The 18,943-nt window shown below is 61.5% G+C and overlaps 1 protein-coding gene across 5 annotated transcripts in view; it reads right to left on the reverse strand.

Annotated features, from left to right (window-relative positions):
• Positions 1-74: 74 nt before the first annotated feature.
• The window catches only part of ARAP3 (ArfGAP with RhoGAP domain, ankyrin repeat and PH domain 3), a 20,058-nt gene continuing 1,189 nt past the window's right edge, over positions 75-18,943 (reverse strand). Inside the window, exons 1-34 of one of the 5 annotated variants that reach the window (XM_041418371.1) lie at positions 18,472-18,684; positions 17,230-18,321; positions 16,578-16,636; positions 16,216-16,289; positions 15,734-15,804; positions 12,011-12,280; positions 11,594-11,663; positions 11,050-11,170; positions 10,671-10,858; positions 9,799-9,905; positions 9,495-9,694; positions 9,263-9,348; positions 8,897-9,079; positions 8,523-8,685; positions 8,091-8,222; positions 7,862-8,018; positions 7,616-7,718; positions 7,212-7,410; positions 7,059-7,122; positions 6,074-6,237; positions 5,719-5,931; positions 5,473-5,578; positions 4,848-4,995; positions 4,600-4,668; positions 4,241-4,315; positions 4,015-4,129; positions 3,727-3,855; positions 3,423-3,556; positions 3,199-3,281; positions 2,957-2,992; positions 2,448-2,511; positions 2,217-2,354; positions 1,898-1,936; positions 75-1,248 (exon numbers count right to left, since the gene is read on the reverse strand). In XM_041418371.1, the coding sequence (XP_041274305.1) occupies positions 682-1,248; positions 1,898-1,936; positions 2,217-2,354; positions 2,448-2,511; positions 2,957-2,992; positions 3,199-3,281; positions 3,423-3,556; positions 3,727-3,855; positions 4,015-4,129; positions 4,241-4,315; positions 4,600-4,668; positions 4,848-4,995; positions 5,473-5,578; positions 5,719-5,931; positions 6,074-6,237; positions 7,059-7,122; positions 7,212-7,410; positions 7,616-7,718; positions 7,862-8,018; positions 8,091-8,222; positions 8,523-8,685; positions 8,897-9,079; positions 9,263-9,348; positions 9,495-9,694; positions 9,799-9,905; positions 10,671-10,858; positions 11,050-11,170; positions 11,594-11,663; positions 12,011-12,280; positions 15,734-15,804; positions 16,216-16,289; positions 16,578-16,636; positions 17,230-18,281 (5,379 nt within the window). In that variant the 5' untranslated portion in view covers positions 18,282-18,321; positions 18,472-18,684 and the 3' untranslated portion in view covers positions 75-681. Of the gene's footprint in view, positions 1,249-1,897; positions 1,937-2,216; positions 2,355-2,447; positions 2,512-2,956; positions 2,993-3,198; positions 3,282-3,422; positions 3,557-3,726; positions 3,856-4,014; positions 4,130-4,240; positions 4,316-4,599; positions 4,669-4,847; positions 4,996-5,472; positions 5,579-5,718; positions 5,932-6,073; positions 6,238-7,058; positions 7,123-7,211; positions 7,411-7,615; positions 7,719-7,861; positions 8,019-8,090; positions 8,223-8,522; positions 8,686-8,896; positions 9,080-9,262; positions 9,349-9,494; positions 9,695-9,798; positions 9,906-10,670; positions 10,859-11,049; positions 11,171-11,593; positions 11,664-12,010; positions 12,281-15,733; positions 15,805-16,215; positions 16,290-16,577; positions 16,637-17,229; positions 18,322-18,471; positions 18,685-18,943 lie in introns of those variants that run through there. The other 4 variants (XM_041418380.1, XM_041418388.1, XM_041418360.1 and 1 more) reach the window with 4 other exon arrangements.

An 18,943-nucleotide genomic window follows, 5' to 3' on the forward strand; every position in this document is an offset into this window, starting at 1 on the left:
GCAGCCTGATCTCCTCACCTGCCAGACCCTGGCATCCCTCACCGCTCCTCCTGCAGTGACCAAACCCTCCAGAGTACAAATAAACCTTTATTTCTCCCTGCCGGTAGCAGGAATAGGTACAAACACCCTCGCTGAGGAGGGGCTGCCCTCCGTAGCCAGGACTAACACCAGGCACACACGGCCAGCCCTGCTCCTGCTGCTCCCCCTTTCCCCCCAAAATATGCCAAAGTGGATGCAAGAAGGGAAGGGGGGGTGGCTTGGGTGTCCTGGCCCTGCCCCGCAGGCCCAGTGCTGGAGGGGACATGCTGTGTTCCTCCGTGCTGGCAGGCACCCCATGCCCCCTGCCTGGCACGGTGCCATGCTGCCAAAACATGCGGGCACCGTGTTCCTGCTTTCATTTCCCCTTTACTTGTGTCCCTCAGTGCTGGGCTCGATGACAGATGTGCCACCCATGAGCAAGAGCACGGGTGGCAGCAGTCCCGGCCCTCCCACGAGGGGGTACCACGGCCCAACATCCTGGTTGCCACTTGTCCCTTCGATTCCCGATCCCAGCCTGGCTCTGGGATGAGGAGGAGGAGCAGGGTGGGGGGTTCCATGATGTGGGAGTGTGGGGCACCCATCATCTCTGCCACCGGGCACGACTTGACCCCCAGGTCGGTGGCCACCCCTTTGGCACAGCGATCACGTCACCGGCTGGCCAGGCCCCGCGGGTTGGCCATCGCTCTTCCTGAGGATGACACTGCTGAGCTCCTGCATCAGTTTGTCACTGATGGGTGAGGGAGGCTGCAAGCTCCTCTTCCTGGGCAGCTCCAGGGAGGTCTCTGCAGTGGGACTGCTCTCTGGTGTGGCTGCCTGCTCCCAGTCCCTGCCCAGCGCCAGGGAAGGCTCCACGTTCCTCTCCAGAGAGGACGTTTTGGTGGGTCTGAGCCCTGGGCTTGGAGCTTTGTTGCTCTCCAGGTTCAAACCCCTTTCGAGAGACACAGCTTTGGTGACAGAGGGACCTGTCACTTTGTGGGCTGGGCTGGCGGGCAGTGAGGAGCGCAGGGCGGTGCCTGGGGGCTCCTCAGGGAACGGGGATGGCTTCTTGGACCTGTCCACAGGGGGCACGGCCGCCAGCTCTGCCAGCAGCCCCTGCCCCAGGTCCAGCGCCGCCAGCTCGGGGAAGTTCCCCACTTCCTCGTAGACAGGATCAGTGTCTGCCTCCTTCTCCTGCTGCTCCTCCAGGGAGTCCTGGTGGATCTTCATGGGCTGGGGAGGGCAGGGGGCAGGGTGAGGGGCACTGCCCACACAGCTCAGCTGTACCCCTCTGTCCCCCCTCACCCTGCCCTCCCTGCACTGCCTGAGGATCCTCGTCCCTCACCATGGGGCCGATACCTGCAGGGGACCCGCCCTCCACCAGGTCCCTCGGCTCAGGCACTGCTGCCCTTTCTTCCCCATAGCTGAGGAAGGGGCAGTGTTGGTCCCTGCCTGGGCATGGTCCATGCCACCAGCCCAGCACCCCTTGGCAGAGTGTTCTGGGGTGGGGCGGGCAGGTGGATCCCATGCAGAGCACAGAGCCAGGTGAGATGAAGTTCAGCCCAGTGGACATTTTGGAAATAACCTGCTGACAAGGCACACCTAAACCTCTTTCCTCACTTTGCTGCCATTGATGCCCTACGGGCAACATGTGCCCAACAGGCGAGGCTCTGGGAACTGGGCTGGACTGGTGTGCTCTTGCTTGCCCACACTGGGATCATGCAGGGACCCACATCCCCAGGCAGGGAACACGCAGAGCAGTGGGCACCCCCTCGTCTGCCACACAAGGTGGGCACATCTCTGAGTGCCCGTGGGATGCTGCAGATGAGCCCTGGCACAGTGCAAAGCCAGCAGCAGGTGCTCCAGGTGTGCAGGTACTTACAAAGAACATGGACAAAGTCCTTCGCGTGTGCAGGCGGCGCTAGAAACAGAGGAGACGGACAGGGGTGAGCACGGAGAGCGCGGAGCAGGGCCACGGCTGCCTGGGCAGGCAGGGGAGGGGCAGAGGGTGCAGGAGCCTGCAGGCACGGAGAGCTGCCACGGACACGGGCACGGACACGAGCATGGCACACAGCACACACAGCACCCATCGGTGCGCCAGCCTCTCCAGCCCTGCAGTGGGCACGGGGTCCTGGGGCGGGTACAAGGACCAGGATGGATACAGGAGCACCTGTGGGCAGGGGGAGATGCAGGGGCTTTACCAGGGTCTGGTTGGCAGAGAGCATGGTGGCATCAGTGCTGTCCCCGTGCAGAGGCACCAGCGGCATTGTCCCGAATTTCTGCTTGGCGAGGTCGGAGGAGGAGCGCCGGCGCAGGACCACGGGGCGCAGGTCGTCGTGCTGTGCACAGGGACAGGGTGGGCAAGGGGGTCACACCCTGCCAGCCCCCTCCCAGCCCTGCCCAGGTGGGTGGCACCACCAGCCTGCACCCACCTGAGCCTTGAGGATGCTGGTGGTCCAGTCCCACAGCTCAGCCTGCCCCGAGCACACCAGGTACCTGCAGAGCAAATAGTGGAGAAGCTGCCAGGGAGTGGGGGCGGTGGGGCCCATGTCCCCTTGTCACCTTGTCTGTGAGCCTGGGACTCTCAGGTTCATCTATACCCCACGGGGCCATATCTCTGAAAATCTCTGCATGCCCAAATTGCTACTTTAGGGCAAGGTGGGAGCTTTTCACAGATTTTTGGGCACCCAGCACTATCCAGGCATGCTGCGGTGTGTGGGGAGGAAGGAAGGCTGTGTGGTAGGGATGTGGGTGGCCCCTGGAGCCTGGCTGCCATCCTGTGTCAGGGACAATGTGGTTCCACTGCTCTGCCTCTCAATAGCCCCAGCTCTGCCCTGACTCCAGGGCCTTGTACCACTGTCCCTGGCTGTCCCACTCCCACTAAAACTGAGGACAGATCTTGACCTCCCCCAGCCCCAGGATGGCAGGGGAAGGTACTCACAGCTGCTGCTTGTCCAGGGTCAGTGTGAAACCCCACCTGGAAAGGAATACAAGGCTGTAGGGCAGCACTGCCAAGCTCAGACACAGCCTGGGGTCTGTGGGCAGTGGGCTGAGGGCTGAGCTCGCCCCCCGGGCACAGGCTTTGGGTCCAGGTGTACTCCAGCAGCTGGGCTTGGGTGCCAGGAGCAGGCACTGAGGGATGGATATCTGCCCCAGTGCCACAGCTGGGAAGGTCCCACTTACTGAGCTGGTGGCTTCAGCTTCTTCCTAATGCCCATGTAAACCTTGGCTGCATCCAGGGGCCACTCACGCTCTGGCTTGGCACTCTGGGAAAGGACATCCAGTAGGTCAGCCTGGCTTGGTGCCAGCCTCCCTGCCAGGAGGGCATCAGCCACTGTGCTGCTGCTGTCCCCAGGCTCCTCCTCCCATCCCCGGGGCTGAGGTCCATCCCACAGCATCCCCCTTACCCTCTTCTCCTTGAGCAGCAACAGCCTCCTGTCCCGGATGACGAAGTAACGCTCCTGAAACTTGTTCCCCAGCAGCTTGGGGGGCTCCTCCCGGCATTTCAGCAGCCCACACTTGGGGGTCTCACGCTTGGCACCTGCCCAGTGTGGGGACATAAGGGTCAGGGGGCTGGCAGGGTGGGATTGCAGGGGAATCTCACTGTGGGTCTCAGTGATGTGCCCCTGATGGCTGCAAGGGGAAGCTCAGGCAGAGCTGTCCCCCTCTGGGGACACCCCGAGGGGCTGGGTCCCTTTGTGCTCGCCTCACCTGTGAAGAGACAGCTGCCCTCGCCGATGGGCACCTTCCTCACCAGCAGGTATGCAGCGCTGGGCTCCGGGAGCTTGCACCACTGCAAGGCCTGCTCCAGCACCTTCTCCTTGGGGTGCAGGGGCCGCTCTGAGAACACAGGGACACTCTCACCACTGTGTCCCCTTTCCTGTGCTAGTTCCTGTCCCCTGTGCCACCACCAAAAAGCCATCCCCTGTCCCCCACACCTGCCCCTCACCAGCCTGGCCATGGCAGAAGCATCCCCCTGGGCAATCCCCCCATGCTCACCCAGCTCCCCGTTCTCCAGCGCCTCGAAGGTCAGCCAGATGTCCAGGCTGGCGGCCACGTTGCGCATCTCCAGCACATGATTGGTCAGTTCCTCTGCTGTCATCGTGGGGGACACCTGGGGCCGGACACAAGGGGAGCTGCAGCGGGTGGTGCAGGATGGGTCCCGGGGCGCCAGGAGCTGCATCCCTCCCCACGTGCTCTGGCACAGCCCTGCTTTGGGACTCACCTTCAGGGTGACGCAGCAGTCGGGCACCTTCTGCTCCAGGTACACCTCGATGATGAGGTCCCCTGCCTGGGAGAGCTGCAGGGAGAGCGGGTGGCAGTGGTGAGATGTTGGTGTGGGTGCTGAGCACATCCCACCTTCCCAGGGCTGGAGATGGTGTCCTGGGAAACTGGGGCTGCTCTTCCCCTGGGCAGGAGCCTCAGGGTGATGGGCACAGGGCAGATAAGAGGGGCAGTATCCTTTCCCAAATGTGGATATGGGTCAGTGGGTACCCAGGGCGGGCAGCTGGGAATATCCCCATCCTCCAGCCAGTTCCCTCAGCCCAGGGGTCCCTGATGTGGTGGAGGCCAACAAGCACATACCTGGGTGTCCTTCCAGGTGGTGATCAGGCTGTTCTCCAGATCCATCTGAGATACTTGATCCTCATCAATCTGCCAGAGGAAGGGTGACAGGGTCAGTGTGGAGTGGGATCCACCGTGGAGTGGGATCTGGATTCAGGATACAGGGCCAGGGTGGAGGGATGCAGGGGGAGGCAGAGGTGGGCGCTATGGGGGGATCCAAGGGGTCTGGATCAGACTCAGCATGGAGGGGGCTGCAGGCCCCTGCTTACATTGAAGATGCTGACGTAGTTGTCGATGAGATCTTCCATCACCTTGACCTCGTGCTCCCCTTTGCCGTCAGTCTGGAAGAGGCTGGGTGCGAAGAGCAGCGACAGGTTCTTGGTGCTCATCTGGTTGAGGTCTGCACATTTCTGCACCCTGGCACAAGGAGCACAGAAGTGAGGAGCTGGTCCTGCTCGGCGTGGGGTTTCAGCCCCAACCACCCTCCTTTGCCTCATATAAACAGCTTGGATGTCCCCAGCCCCTCAGCAGTGGGAACTTCCAACTGGGCAGTTCCTGTTTTGAGAACTTCTCTCTGACATCAAACCAGACAATGGCACTACCTCAGACTCTGACTCACAATGGGAATTGAGTGTTTTCTGGTTTTTTGGGGCACTGGATGACATTTACATCCTACAGGGTGGTGTCCCCTACTGCCAAACCTCCTGTTGCTCCTCCCCCTTGCTGCAGGATGACTTTGGGAATGTCCAAGATGTCCCAGCACCAGCTGTGTGGGTGGAGCAGGGCATGGGCCCTCCCTGTCTCTTATGGACAGGAGCCAGCACCCCCTGGGCAGCAGGGAGACCGCACAGGGCTGGCTGGGCCTGGGGACCCTGACTGAGGGGCCCCACTGACCGGTAGAGGTGCCCGATGAGCGCAGCCAGGGTCTTGTGGTTGAGGCGAGGCAGGCGATGGATGAGCTCCTTGTACCGCTCCAAGCGCTGCGGCTTCGAGGAGATCTCTGGAGGGAGGAAAACCAGATCCTGGCTCAACCCAGCAGATCCAGAGGTGACACAGCACCAAGGCTGGCACCAGGACACATCCAGAGGAGCGCTGACCCCAGGGAACCCAGCATGGAGCAGGGCTGGGTGAAGGAGGTACCTGCAGCCTCCTTCCACTGGGGGTGCAGCTCCAGGGTGAAGATGGGATCTTCCAGCTCCCGGAAGAACCTCTTCAGCACATCAGTGACATCCTCGATGAAGTTGTCACTGATGCGCAGCTTGACATTGCGAGCGTCCCGCCGGAACTCCTCCATCAGTACCTTGATCCGGGACTTGGCTCCGTTCTTGCGGTAAATCCCCTCGTGCCGCAGCCCTGGGACAGGGACACGAGGTCACAGGGGCCGGATCCTGCTCAGAGAATCCCTCATGGAGCTGGTGGCCCCGCAGCAGTGCCTCCCGCCTGGATCTGCTGGCCACCCCAAGGTGTTGGAGGGTGCTGGGGGTGCTGGGCTCACCGTACTGGGTGATGAAGGCGATGCAGGAGTCCACGATGATGGGGATGTCCCCCCGGCTCAGCTGCTGGTCCCTCAGAGCGTTGCCCCGGCCCCCTGCCGATGCCTGGATGTCACCGTACCACGCTGCCGAGTCCGCCCGCGACAAGCCCTGCAGGTAAAACGTCCTGAGAACAACAAGGGCAGAAAAGAGGGAATGAGGGTTGTCCCAGGGGCAGGTTATCCCTCCTGCCTATGACAGGGAGTGAGGGCCAGCCAGGCTGAGCTGAGGGACCCTCTACCCCACCAAAACACCTCTGCAAGGCCCTCGGCCACAGCCCTGCTGTCCCTGTAACTTCCCCACCAAGGATTTGGGATCAGCATCGGCATGATCCCAAATAATGGGATTCCCACAGGGTTCACCCCTGTGGGAACCCTGGCTACTGAGAATTTTAGAATTTCTGTGCTGACAGGCACTGACCCCCAAGAGAACACTGCATTGACCTGAGGCCATGGAGAAGGCTTCCATAACGGAATGATAGAACTGGGATTGTGAGTGTGAAGTTTGAATAGAAGGGTGTAATATCACACAGTGGAAATCTTAGAGTTTAACCTTTTAGAATATAGTAATATATATATAAAGCAAGATGGAGGTTTTACGGCAGAGGCTGGTCCTTCTTCACCTTCTTCTCCATGGGCTTGGGTGGTTTTGTGTAATTGGATAAAAAAGTCCACACTGTGGGTTGGTTATTTGGTCAAAAGTAAAATAAATTAGGTGTCATTTCTTAATTGGACAGTTTATCCTTAAAAGGTCTTGTAGAGAGAGAGACAGGACTCCATTTTTAGTTTGTTAGAGTGAAGGGCTGTAGAACTCAGGGTTTGTGAGACTGTAACGTAGATAAGAACTAATAAACATCCGAGTCCCAACACATCCCGAAGTCCCTTTGCCCTGGGCAGCAAGCCGAGGTTGCTTGGCTTATTCCCCATCATCCCCACGGCCAGGACTCACCTCCCCATCTCCACCAGGACCAGCAGCTCCTTCTTCTCCGGGGTGTCAGTGGGGGGAACCAGACCTGCATTGGGGTGAGAAGCTGAGCGGGCAGAGCCACGCGGGGCCACCCTGCAGAGCCTGTCCCGGGCCCTGTGAGCTCACGGCACTCACTGAGCTCCTGCAGCCGCCGCAGGTTGATGCTGTCCTCGGCCCCGTCCTCCTCGGCGGGGCAGATGAAGAGGTGGCTTTTCTGCAGGATGAAGAAGGCCCGCTGCCAGCGCTCGGGGTTCAGCATGCACTTGTAGCGCAGCTGGCCCACGCGCTGGAACTCGTAGCCCAGCAGGCAGTGACAGCTCACGGGGGTGAACCACTGTGGGATGGAACAGGAGATGAGCGGGGTGAAGACACCCCCGAGGGCTGACCCCCATGAGGATGGGGGCAGCTCACCAGGTAGGCTAAGAGCCCTGGAAAGGGAGGAGAGTGCTTGCCACAGTGGATGAAGAGCATGGGGAGCTGTGAGGAATCACAGTAGGGAAGCAGGGACAGAGTCTGGGGACACATTGGGGCTGGCTCACCTTGCCGATGGCACTGGCCCAGGCTTGCAGCGTTTCAGGCCCATCAGTTCCCAGCTGCTGCACTTTTTCCCCAGTGAGGAAGAGCTCAAGGGTGAAGCGAAACCTGCAGAGGATGAACTAGCCATGAAGGCAAATCTGTCCCTGCCCCCAGAGCCAGAGCAGCAACTGCACCAAGCAAGGAGCCCAGCCCTGCTGTCTGTGTGCCCCCAGCTTTCTGGGCATGACTGGGGGCACAGCCAGGGGTACCTTTCAGTAGGGCCAGGGCTGGTCAGTGTCTGGTGGGCTCTGTTGACCCCCAGGGAGATGAGATCTCCGCTGTCAATGTGGCCCAGGGGCTCAGTGCATTTCTCAGTCTCAAAGAAGAGCAGGGCTCTCTCCAGGGAGCACCACGTGCGCTGGAAGTCTGCAGGAACAGGGGGTCAGTGGCACTGGGGTGGACACCCTCTGGCTGCCCTCCCACTCTGCCCACACACACCCTCTTTGCACTTGCGTGCCCCTGGGAGCTTCGGGGGGGCTGTGGCCCGGTACAGGAACCCGCTGTGTGTCACTGGCTGGGTGATCTCGTTGTAGACGCCCTCTGGACCTGGGTCCCGTGCGTGGGGGCTCCCTGTGGGACACAGTACAGAGGGTTGGGGGGGCAGCAGGCACCCACCAAATTGTGGGTACCAGAGGGAGATCCCCCTCATGCAGGTATAGGCAACGGGGTGTGCAGGCATGGGGTTCTCTGAAAAGGGACTCCAGAGGAACCCGCTAATCAGAGATTCCAGAGGAATCCTTCACCCCCAGGGAGTCACACACCTGACACCCTGAGTGTCCCCAGCCTTGGGCCGTGCTAGGAGGGGCAGGGCCAGCAGCAAACAGGAATTTTCTCCACCACAGCTAGATGGGGCTCAAGGGTCCTCTTTACCTGAAAGGTTCCTGGGCCTTTTACTCTCTGGTCCCCACCAAAGGTCGGCCCCCGGGGCCGCCTCACTGGCAGCAGGATCAGAGGCCAGAGCAGCCTCCGAGGATGAGAAGAACTGCAGGATGGTCTTGAGCAGGGCTGGTCCTGCCACTGCAGAGCACAGGGCCTGGGGTGAAACAGGCACATTTAGAGACCCCACCCTGGATCATGGAGACCCCAGCTCCCTCCCAGGGCTGCTCCAAGGCATCCAAACCAGGGCACAACCTCCCAAAATCTGCCTGGCATGAGGGAGTGAGCACACGCAGCCAGGCAGGAGTTGCTGGGAGCCACCCCAGAGCTCCTGGTCTGAGGTGCCAGCGCCTGGAGGTGTCCCTTACCTGGAGCACCTCCTCCTGAGTGGTGTAGTGGGGGTGGGGCAGGCGGTACCGTCCCTCCCGGTACTTGCGGGTGATGAATTCCCGTCTCTGCTCGGCGCCGCTGTCCGGGGTGATGGCCTCGGTGGCAGGGAGCCGAGCGGCCCAGAACCGGTTGGCTCGGTCATTTCCCAGCACGATGAAGAGCTGTGGGAGAGTCCCATGGTCATGGTGAGCCCCGGGGTCAGCAGGAAGAGCAGGATTCCCAATGTTCCTCCATCCTGAGGGAGACCATGGGGCTGCTGCGCTGCCAGGAGCAGCCTGGCCCCTGAGCACACCATGTCTGAGTGCCTCACCTGCACAATTTCATTGCACACCTGAGTGCCTCACCTGCACAATTTCGTTGGACCAGACACTGGTGTCCAGCTTCAGGCTTTGCACCTTGGAAATGTTGGAACCCAGGCTGCGGTGCTGCCCTGCAAGGAGCAGGAGAGTCAGCACCCCCACCTGCTGGGGAACTGAGCCCCAAATTATGCCCACACCCCAGGCAGCACCATGTCTGCCCAGGCCAGCCCAGCCCACACCCCGAGGATGCCCCTGTGCCCCCCAGGAGTTTTCGCACCTGCACACTGCTTGCAGATGACCACACACAGGTTGATGGATGCCCAGTCAGGACTCTGAGCCCAGCAATCAGCACAGTATTTGTTGGCTTTGTTGGACCAGATCTTCTCTGCCACCTCGTAGTCATAGAGCATCTCAGCGATGGCCTCCTGCAGCGCCTCCATCCACTCCCGCTTCTCTCGCTCCGATTCTGCCACAAAGCTGGGAGAACCAGCCCAGCTGGAGCTCAGGGGGCTGCAACCACCAGCGCCCAGTCCAGCTCCAGGCTGCTCCTCCCTGCTCATCCCCCCCGGATGCCAGCATACCTGAACGTTTTGGAGGGGGTGATGAGCTCGAAGCCGCGGCTCTTGGCCTCGCGGATGGTGGAGCCGCGCATCTCGATGAAGCACATGGCAATGCCCATTTTGAAGAACTGCAATTCAGGGTGACAGGGCTCTTGGTTCTGCTGGGCACCACCCTGGGCATGCCTGTGGTGTTGGGGCTGCAGCCACGGCACCCCCAGCATCCCATCCCTGCTTTGCCCAGACAGGCCCCTGCCGCTCTCTCAGCCACGTCTCATCTGCCATAAAGCACCCTGAAAATATCTTCAAATGAAAGGCAGCTTCTGCCCACAGCCCCTGAAATGTGGCTACCCAGGTCCCTTTCTTCTGGGGACTCGAGTCAGGGACACTCATAAAACAAACATCAACCTGACCCAGCTCCTCAGAGCTGATGCTGCTTAGTGCACAGCAGGCACCTGGAAGTGAGGTGATGGAAATAAAAATGGGGGTGCTAAGAACATTCAGCAGGAAGGAAGTGAGGTGTTCTGTGGGCAGCAGCAGCAGCATGGGAGGTGACAGAGACCAGCTGTCACTGTGAGTGCCCCTTGCTGCAGGTGTGTTTGCTGCTGATTCCATGGCCATTGACCCAGCTGCCCTGGGATGGGTTGGGATGCTTGGTGTGACCAAGACCAAAATGCCTGGTGGAGATGATGATGATGATTTGGTGACAGTGAGAAGATTCGGAGGGGGGTCCACTCCTGTTACCCATCACTGCTGCCCTGGGCAGGATCTCCAGCTTCTTGCTCTGCCATTCCCTTTTTCCTGCCCACCCATTTCCTCTTTGCTCTCCCTTTGGCACCAGCCGTGGCTCAGCTCCCTCCATCCCTCTCATCCCATGTGGGGGTCTGCACACAAACCTGCTCACTCTTGTACAGCCACATCTCAGGCAGGCTCAGGGCCGCGAAAACCTTGGACTTCTGGCCCTTCAGCTCCAGGGTTCCTGACTTCTGGCAGTGGGCAGTGTTGGCAGGCCGGGGCCGGGACCCCACCAGGCGCTGCTCCATCACCTTCTTCTGCAGCGTGGAGCACCACTCATTCCTCTGGGCTGGAGACCAGGCAGGAGGGAGCAGGGCTGAGCCCTTCCCAACAGCCCTGGCATGGAGCAGAGCACCCAGAAGGCAGGCAGGGGATGTTTTGGGGATAGGGTCAGAGCTATCTGCGGGATGCTCTGGCTGGAGAAGGGAGGCAGGGATGGTTCCTTAGGGCTGGTGGGCCCTGGTTCAGGTTTTCACTCACCCTCGTTCTCAGCACGGAAGACAAAGATGCGATGGCTGGTGATGACCTGGAACTTGTTGTCCTTGGTGGAACGAGCCATTTCGATCACAGACAGTGGGATCACTCCTTTGGGATAGGGCTCCTGGAATGAGCCCCAGGTGGAGTTACCCCCTTTGCCCTTCCCCCAGGGCACCTCTATGACCTGGCACATCCCCCACATCCCCTGGGTGCTTTGCTGGTGCTGCCTCACAGCACAGCCTGCGGGCACCAGCAGCCACATGGGTGCTGGGGATTCAGGAAGGGGTGGATCTATGGCTGGGACCCTGTTTCCAGCAGGACCTCCCCTTTCCTGCTGTCTGTTGGCAGAGGGACCCTTGCTATCCTGGGCTCCCTAAGGCTGAGGCTGTGCTGGGAGCCTGCCAGGCATCAGCTGCTCCACCCTGGTTATGGCAGAGCACTGCTGGCTCCTTCCAGAAGGACAAGAAGAGGCCAAGGGGATGTGGCACCACCCCAGGTGGTGTCAAGGTTCAGCCTCCCCACCCTGCCCCACTGTGCCCTGTGGTACCTTCTCACTGCTGAAGTACATCAGGTTCTTCCCATCGAAACGGACGTAGCGCCTCTGGAAGACATAGTTCCTGTTGGGGTGGTAGAAAAGCTGTTGGGAAGGGGATGATTGCCCCTCATAGACCCTTCCTCCTCCCAGGCACAGCTGCACAGAGGGTCTTGCAGCACAGCTGGGGCACCCAGAGGTTCCTCTTCCAAGGGGAGCACAGTGACCAGAGCAACCACCTCGCCTTGCCCAAGGGGGCTTTACCTACGGGGGCTGCCCCATCCCTGGAAGTGCTCCAGGCCAGTTGGATGGGGTTTGGAGCAAGCAGGGATAGTGCAAGGTGTCCCTGTCCATGGCATGGTGTGGCATGAGATGATCTTAAGGTCTCTCCCAACCCAAAGCCTGCTGTGGTTCCACGCCTGCCCCACGTACCCCTGTGGGGACAGCTTGTCCAGCCAGCCGCTGAGCATGGTGGGCCGGGGCTCGGACAGCGACGTGAAGCTGGCGTATGGGGAGATGGTGAGGTCGTCCAGGAGCTCGTCGGGGTACAGGTGGGCAGGCAGGCTGAACGGGGCGCCCTCGGCACGCGGCGCCTCCACGGTGGAATATCCCTCGGTGTCGTTGTGGGCGATGCGCTCGATGAGCCGGCTCCGGCTCTCCTCGTCCTCGCTCCGGCCCTCGCTGCTGCACTCGCTGCTCGTCCTGCGGCAGGAGGGGCTGGGAGGGAGCTGGGCAGCACAGCACGGTCCTGGGCAATGCCACCCCGTCTGGGGATGGCACTGCTCCTGGCCTCAGCCTGACCCTTGGGGCACTCGGGGATGTTGGGGTTTGCATCTCCGGGAGTGCTCAGGAGCCCCATGGCCACCAGCAGCCTGTGGCTCAGCCAGTCCTATGTGATGGCACTAAGGCTGGGGCTTCCCTGCTTTGGGGAATGTCACAGGGGTCACCACCACTTGTCTCCAAACCCCTGGCATCACCTCCCTCCCCCTTCACAGACAGCGAAACAAAACCGGGCAGATCCCCAATCCTAAATCCTGCTCTCTGCTGCACACCCACCCCAGCTGCTCCCTCCCACTGCCCCTCCAACATTCCCAGCACTGTGAAACTCCTGCCATGACACCTCTGTGCCTGCTGGGCTGGTGGAACTCCTGCATCCACCTCCTTTCCTTGGGAAGCCATGCCAAACCCCCAGCTAGCCCTGCTGGGGTGCTCCAGCCCATAACAATAAAAGGAAATTATAAAAATAAACTGCAAAGCCTGCCCCTTCCCATCAGCCCTCTCAGCCAGGCATTTTTCTTTCCCTGGAAAGGAAATGTGCTGGAAAATGTCTGACAGTCCCAGGAGCTCACAGGGGGCCTGCCCAGGTGCAATGGTGATGGGCAGGAAGACAGTGGTGGCAACTGGGACACCCCAGCACCCACAGGAGAGCATCCATGCCAAATTCCCCTGAGGAATCCAATGCCAGGGCAAAGAGAAGGCTCCTAAAAAGGCAACAAGGATGATTCAAGACTTGTCCCAGCTTCTGTCTGAGGAACACCTGAGCAAACTCGGCATTTCCAGGGGACAGGGTGGGTGATGGGGCAGGGTCATGAGGAGAAATGAGAGGACTCTCTTGGCCATCACTGCTTCAGCCTCAGGAGCTGGGTGACATCAGACAAAGCAAGGAGTAAGGTGCAGAAGCACGTGGGAGAGGAGCAGGTGAGCTGTGGGAATGCTCCTTGGAGATGGAGACATTTTTGGAGAACAAACCCACAGAATGTGAGAAAGTGTCTCCAGTGTAAGTTCATGAGAAGCTTCAGGACAAGAAGGACCCCAAACACTCCTAAACTCTCCCAACACCTGGATTTGGGCATTGCCTCATCCTAGGACAGGCCCTGGACAGGCACCTTCTGAGGCCATGGGACATCAGATGTCCCTGATCCACGTGGGACAGGAGCAAGCCCAAAATCTGCCAGGGAAGCTGCTGGGCTGGAGCCATCCCAGCTGGGGTCTGCTCAGAGAAGTGGGGTAGTGTCGGGCTGAGGAGAGGATGGAGAGGGAAAACTGCCTGTGTGGCTCCAGGAAAGACAAGAAACGGCCCTGGCTGGCCTCGAGGCTCAGAGCACAAGGAAAATCGCTGTTTAATTAGCACAACAGAGCCTTGGCAGGGTGACTCATCTGGCTGGAATCCCAGCCTTGTCTGCAGATGCTTCAGGAAGGACTGGACAGGGAACGGTGTGGCTGGAGGACTCTGAGTCACAGGCAGACAGCAGCCTTGAGTGCCAGGGTTGAGTGGGAGGCAGAGCCACAGAATGGGTCAGGGCAAGAGAAAAACGGGAAAAATCCATGGCAGCCCCTTCGTGAGCTGGGACTTACAGTCAATGAAGCTGTAAAGAGACAGAGGGCACTGAGCATCTGGCAGGGGCAAGCAAAGCCCACCCACGGTGCCTGGTGAGTCTGACCCAGTCCCCTGAGCTCCATGGGGTGACCAGGACACTGCTGTGCCACCTCTCTGTCCTGCTGAGACCGATGGCTGCAGCAGGGCCCCAGCATTTCAGGGGGCTGAGCATCACCAGCGTGGATGCAGGTGCTCAGACTCAGCCAGGTAAATCCCACCTGCTGCAGCCTCAGAGACCCAGCTCCCAGTTTGCAGGAATTTTACATTCCTTTTCCTCTTTCTGAGGATATTTTCTTGCTGGTGAGGGGTTCTGCTCACCCCTGACACTCCACTGCCACACCCCAAGCCAGAGAGTGGCATGGGCCAGACAAAGCTCCCCCAGGACAGGCAAGAGCACTTATTACCACAGGTAGGAAAAGGGGCAGAAGGGCCTCTCTGAATTTTGGGACTGGGAAATATTTCCCCTGACAAGTGGATTGATGGGCTGCAGAGGACACCTGGTCATTCCCAGTGACACAAGGATGAGGACTGGAGAAACACCAGTGCTGCAGAAGGCGGTCAGGAGTTCCCACAGAGGCAGCAGAGCTGGGCTGGCCAGTAGCTCCCCAGCAGCTGAGCAGGATCCCACAGCTCTGCTCCAGGGAATGTGGGGGGACCAGTGCAGCTGGGGTGGGAGGAAAGTGCTGGAGCAGCTGGATGATGGAGTCTGTGAGCAATGTGCAAAAGGTTCTCAGAGCTTTTCTGTCTCCTGTTCCACTCTCCACACCCCAGCCCTGCTTGGACTGGGAGAAAAAGCCTGTGAACTGCTGTCCCTGACAGGGCTGATGGTCACATCCTGCCTCTTCTCAGCAAGGCCAGCTGCAAAATGCCACAGCTGCGAGTGCCTGGCCAGTTCCCTTGGGATGTTCTGGATCCCAGCTCCCTGGAAGCCACTGGATGCAGACAGGTCAGTGCCCAGCTTCTCTCTGAGCTGATCCAGAGGCTCCACAGGAGATTTCAGTATTTCTGTTTACAAAACTGCAGTTCTCAGGTATTTGAAGCTCCCCATCCGTGGCTGTGATCTGTGCCACAGGATCAGGTGCCACCGTGGTGCCACACACCCAGGGCACGAGTGGCACGGGGAGTGTCCCCACACTGGGCAGAAAGGCAGGACGTGGACATGCACTGGCCACAGCAGGGCTGAAGGCCACAGAGCTGCAGCTCACCTCCTCCTCTCTAAGCAACACAGGAAAAGGAACCCTCCCCATCTGAAATGGGAAGAGCAGCTTTCCTTCCTCTTTCTGAGATGCTATCAGGAGTTATGGAAAGTACATTTCAAAAGTGTTTTAAAGGTGCCCCTCACAATTTCACTGTCCACTACCACAGAGTGACTGAGCAGCAGATCTGATGCTGCTGGGGCCTTCAGGGATTGCACAGCCCGTCATCTGGAGCTTGGAGCCAGCTAATTTCTGAGTAATCCCCATTTCCCATGGTGTTTCCCCATTCCCAGAGGCCAAACCTAGGTTCCTCTGGGTGTACAGGTGTGCAGTGCCACTGGTGCTGCCCCAGCTGTGCCCTCAGAAATCTCTTGCTAAGCACTGTCCCCCAAGGGCCACCCACCAGCAGAGCTCCTTCTCATCTCCAAACCCGTCAGCTCGTCTGCTGACATCATCCCAGAGGCTCCTGATCAGCTCTGCCGTGGGGTAAAACCCCCATCCCCTCTCAGGCTGTTCCCAGGGCTGTGCCCTGTCCCCTGACACCCAACCCAGCCCCTGTGGCCCCGAGGAGCTGATCCCTACCTGTAGCCTTCCCGCTCCAGCTCCAGCTCGGACACGGCCTCGTAGCCCTGCTCAGAGGAGATGCCAACACCCTGGGAAGTGAGAATGGTCACATCTCCCGTCCCCTGTGCCCTGTCCAGACCCCCTGAGCCCGCCTGGCCCACAGTGCAGGGGCTCAGCCTGTGACCCTAACCCAAAATCACAGAATCTCCTGAGCTGGAAGGGACACATCCAGTCCAGCTCCTGTCCCCGCACACACCCCCAGCAATCCCCCCTGTGCATCCCTGGCAGCGCTGTCCAAAGGCTCCTGGAGCTCTGGCAGCCTCGGGCTGTGCCCATTCCCAGGGGAGCCTGGGCAGTGCCAGCACCCTCTGGGGGGAGAACCTTCCCTAGGCACTGCCGGGCACTGTGGCCTCACCAGCTGCAGCTCCCAACTCTGCAGCAGCTGGTGGGATGCAGAGTGACAGCAAGGGACAGCCACCACCCCCACAGTGTCTCCTCACCTTTGGCTCCCGGGGCAGGGCCGCATGGCCAAAGACGGTCTCGCTGTAGGGGGTGATGGGCGGATCATTCCCCTCTGTGGGCAGAGAGGGGAGGGAAAGGCATCAGTGGTGAGGAGGAAGAGAGCAGCCAGGACTCCCAGCCCTTGAGAGGGACCACCTAGCCCACCACAGTGCCTCCCAACACCCAGGGCATGTGACACAGTGACACGGGTGGGGCTGAGCTCTGCCTGGAATGGATCACCCCGGTCCCCGAGCAAGCAGGAGAAGGGGCAGGGCCGGAGGACAGGCAGGGGGTGTGGGTGATCCCCTCTCCCCCTTCCCGGGGACACTGGAGGTCCCTGCTGTGCCCCGGGGGCTCTCACCTGGCTTGCCGGTGGGTCTCTGTGGGATGGGGGGCAGGGCCCCGCCGGGCCAGCCAGGACTGCAGGAAAACAGGACAGGGTTACTGTGGCTGCACGGACCCCAGGCTGTCCGGTCTGGCTGGGCAGGAACTGCTGGACGCTGCTCCTGAGCCCGGCTTTGTTCCCTGGAATGTGCAGCATCCCCTCCCTGCTCCCGGTGCCCTCCTTTCTCCCTTCTCTTCCCACCCCTGGCACTGCTGGGATGTTTTCTGGGGCTGTGGGGAATTTCCCACCGCAGCATCTCCCCCCTCTGACATCTCCCACCTCGTTCCTAGCAGGAGGCAGCCCCAGAACTTCACTCAGCCACCCTCTCAGCGTGCTGGGGACCCCCAGCCCTGCTGGCAGAGGGACAGAGAAAGGGCTGCAGCCCCTCCCTGCATCCAGAAGGAGCCATCGGAGGCCCAGGGCCGTCCTGTCATCTCAGAGGGATCCCAGCTGCCATACCAGAGCTCCGGGAAGGCACGGGCAGGGTGGTGACAGGGGCTCGTCAGCACCTGGCGGCAGGCAGGGCCAGCTCTGGGGTGGGTCCCGAGGCTGGGGGGCTCTCTGGACCCTCCTCTTTGCCTGCTCTGCCCCCCTCCGCTCCCAGGGCTGAGAGAAAACATCGGCTTACTCAGACCTGTCCTCCGGCCGGGCGTGCTCCTGCGGGGACGGAGCGGGGGGCTGAGGGACCCCCTCCCCCCGGGGCCCGTCCTGCCCTCCCGGCTCCTCCGCGGGCGCTGCCGGGCGCTCGAGTCCTTCGTAGATGACGTTGGACACCATCTCCAGCCGGGGCTGCCCCGGGCCCGGCTGCGACGAGGCTGCCCTGGGGCACGGCGAGGGCTCTCTCCTGGCCGGGGCGGCGCTGGGGCCGGGGGGACCCTCCTGGGCACTGCCAGGGCTGGGCTCGGCTGCCAGGCCCCTGTGTCTGTGCCGCGGGGGGACGCACGGGACGGACGGGGGGCATTTCTCCGGTGTCTCCAGGGCTTGTCCGTGACTCGGGGACGGCCGTGTCTCCTCCCGAGCGCTGTCCCGCCCTCGCAGCCGGGACGCTATAGCACCCATGGCCACGGCTGCCCCTGGATCAGCGCCGGGCTCCGGGCTCTCCAAATCCGTGGAGCTCTCCCCTGGCACAAACCCCTCTAGTACCACAAAGGCTGCTGGTGCCCTCTCGCTGCCCGGGCCGTGCGCTGGCACCGTGGAGCGTGCCGGGGGCACGGGCACTAATCCCTGCTCCGGCTTTGAGCGAGGGAAAACCGTCCTCGGCTTGGGAACCGGCTTCAGGGCGGGAGGAGCAGCGTCCTTGTCTCCAGGAGGTGCCTGGCTGGGCACGGTGACACGCTGCTGTGTCCCAAAGGCGTCACTGGTACCTCCCGGCTCTGCTCTCATGGCATCCTTGCCCTCCTGGGGGGCATCCAGCACCTCCGTGCCTCGGGAACGCGTGTCTCCTGCCGCAGGTCTGCCCTGGGATTGGCTCAGCATCCGCGTCTGCTGCGCCAGGGTGAGGATGCGCTTGCGGTGCCCGGTGGCGGTGATGCCGATCTGCTGCAGGTGGTGGCTGTCCAGCGAGGTGGCATCTCTGGCCACATGGTATCCGTGCTGCTTGAAGACATCCCGGTACCTCTCCAAGTGGATGGTGGCCAGCCAGTCTGCAATATCCGAGTCAGGGCCGCACGGGGAGCTCATGGCCCTGGGGTGCCTCCGGGACGGATGCTCAGCCCATCATCTGTGCGAGGAGGGGAGAGAAGGGCTGAGGAGGCGGCAGGAAGGGAAGGGGGTGGGTTCAGCTGCCGTGAAGGGCGCGGACACCGCGAGTGGGAGCGCGGGATGCTCCCGGAGGTCCCCACACCTCGCTGCTGTCCCCGCAGCCGCTCACCTCCCAGCTCCGGGAGCCGGCATCCTGCTGTTCCCCAGCCCCAGCCTCTGCAGCGCTCCCCGAGGCTGCCGGAGCCGGATCCTAGCCCCGCTTTGTCGGCGGGGCCGTGACCCGAGCCCGGGCAGGAACCGAGCCTCCGGGGGCTCACGGGAGCGGGCGGTGGGGCAGATGCGAGCGCCGGGACGCGCCGGGCTCCGCGGGGCCGGCGGGCGGGCAGAGCCGCGCAGCCGCGGGGGTGTCCCGGGCAGATAACGGGGGGAGCGGCGGGGCCCTCCCAGGGGACGATGAGCTCCTGTGCCGGCCAGCTCGGGGAGGGCTCTGCGGCCGGAAGGGCCAGACCATAATCTCTCTCTCTCACTGCTGGCGAGGGCATGGGAGAGGTCAGCATGACTCACGGGCAAACAGAGGGGGGGACAGCCTCCCCCCCCCCCCCCCCCCCCCCCCCCCGCCCGGCCCCCCCCGCCCCCCCCCC

This window comes from Onychostruthus taczanowskii, unplaced genomic scaffold, assembly GCF_017590055.1.
Source record: "Onychostruthus taczanowskii isolate IOZ18803 unplaced genomic scaffold, ASM1759005v1 scaffold107, whole genome shotgun sequence".
Lineage (NCBI taxonomy): Eukaryota > Metazoa > Chordata > Aves > Passeriformes > Passeridae > Onychostruthus > Onychostruthus taczanowskii.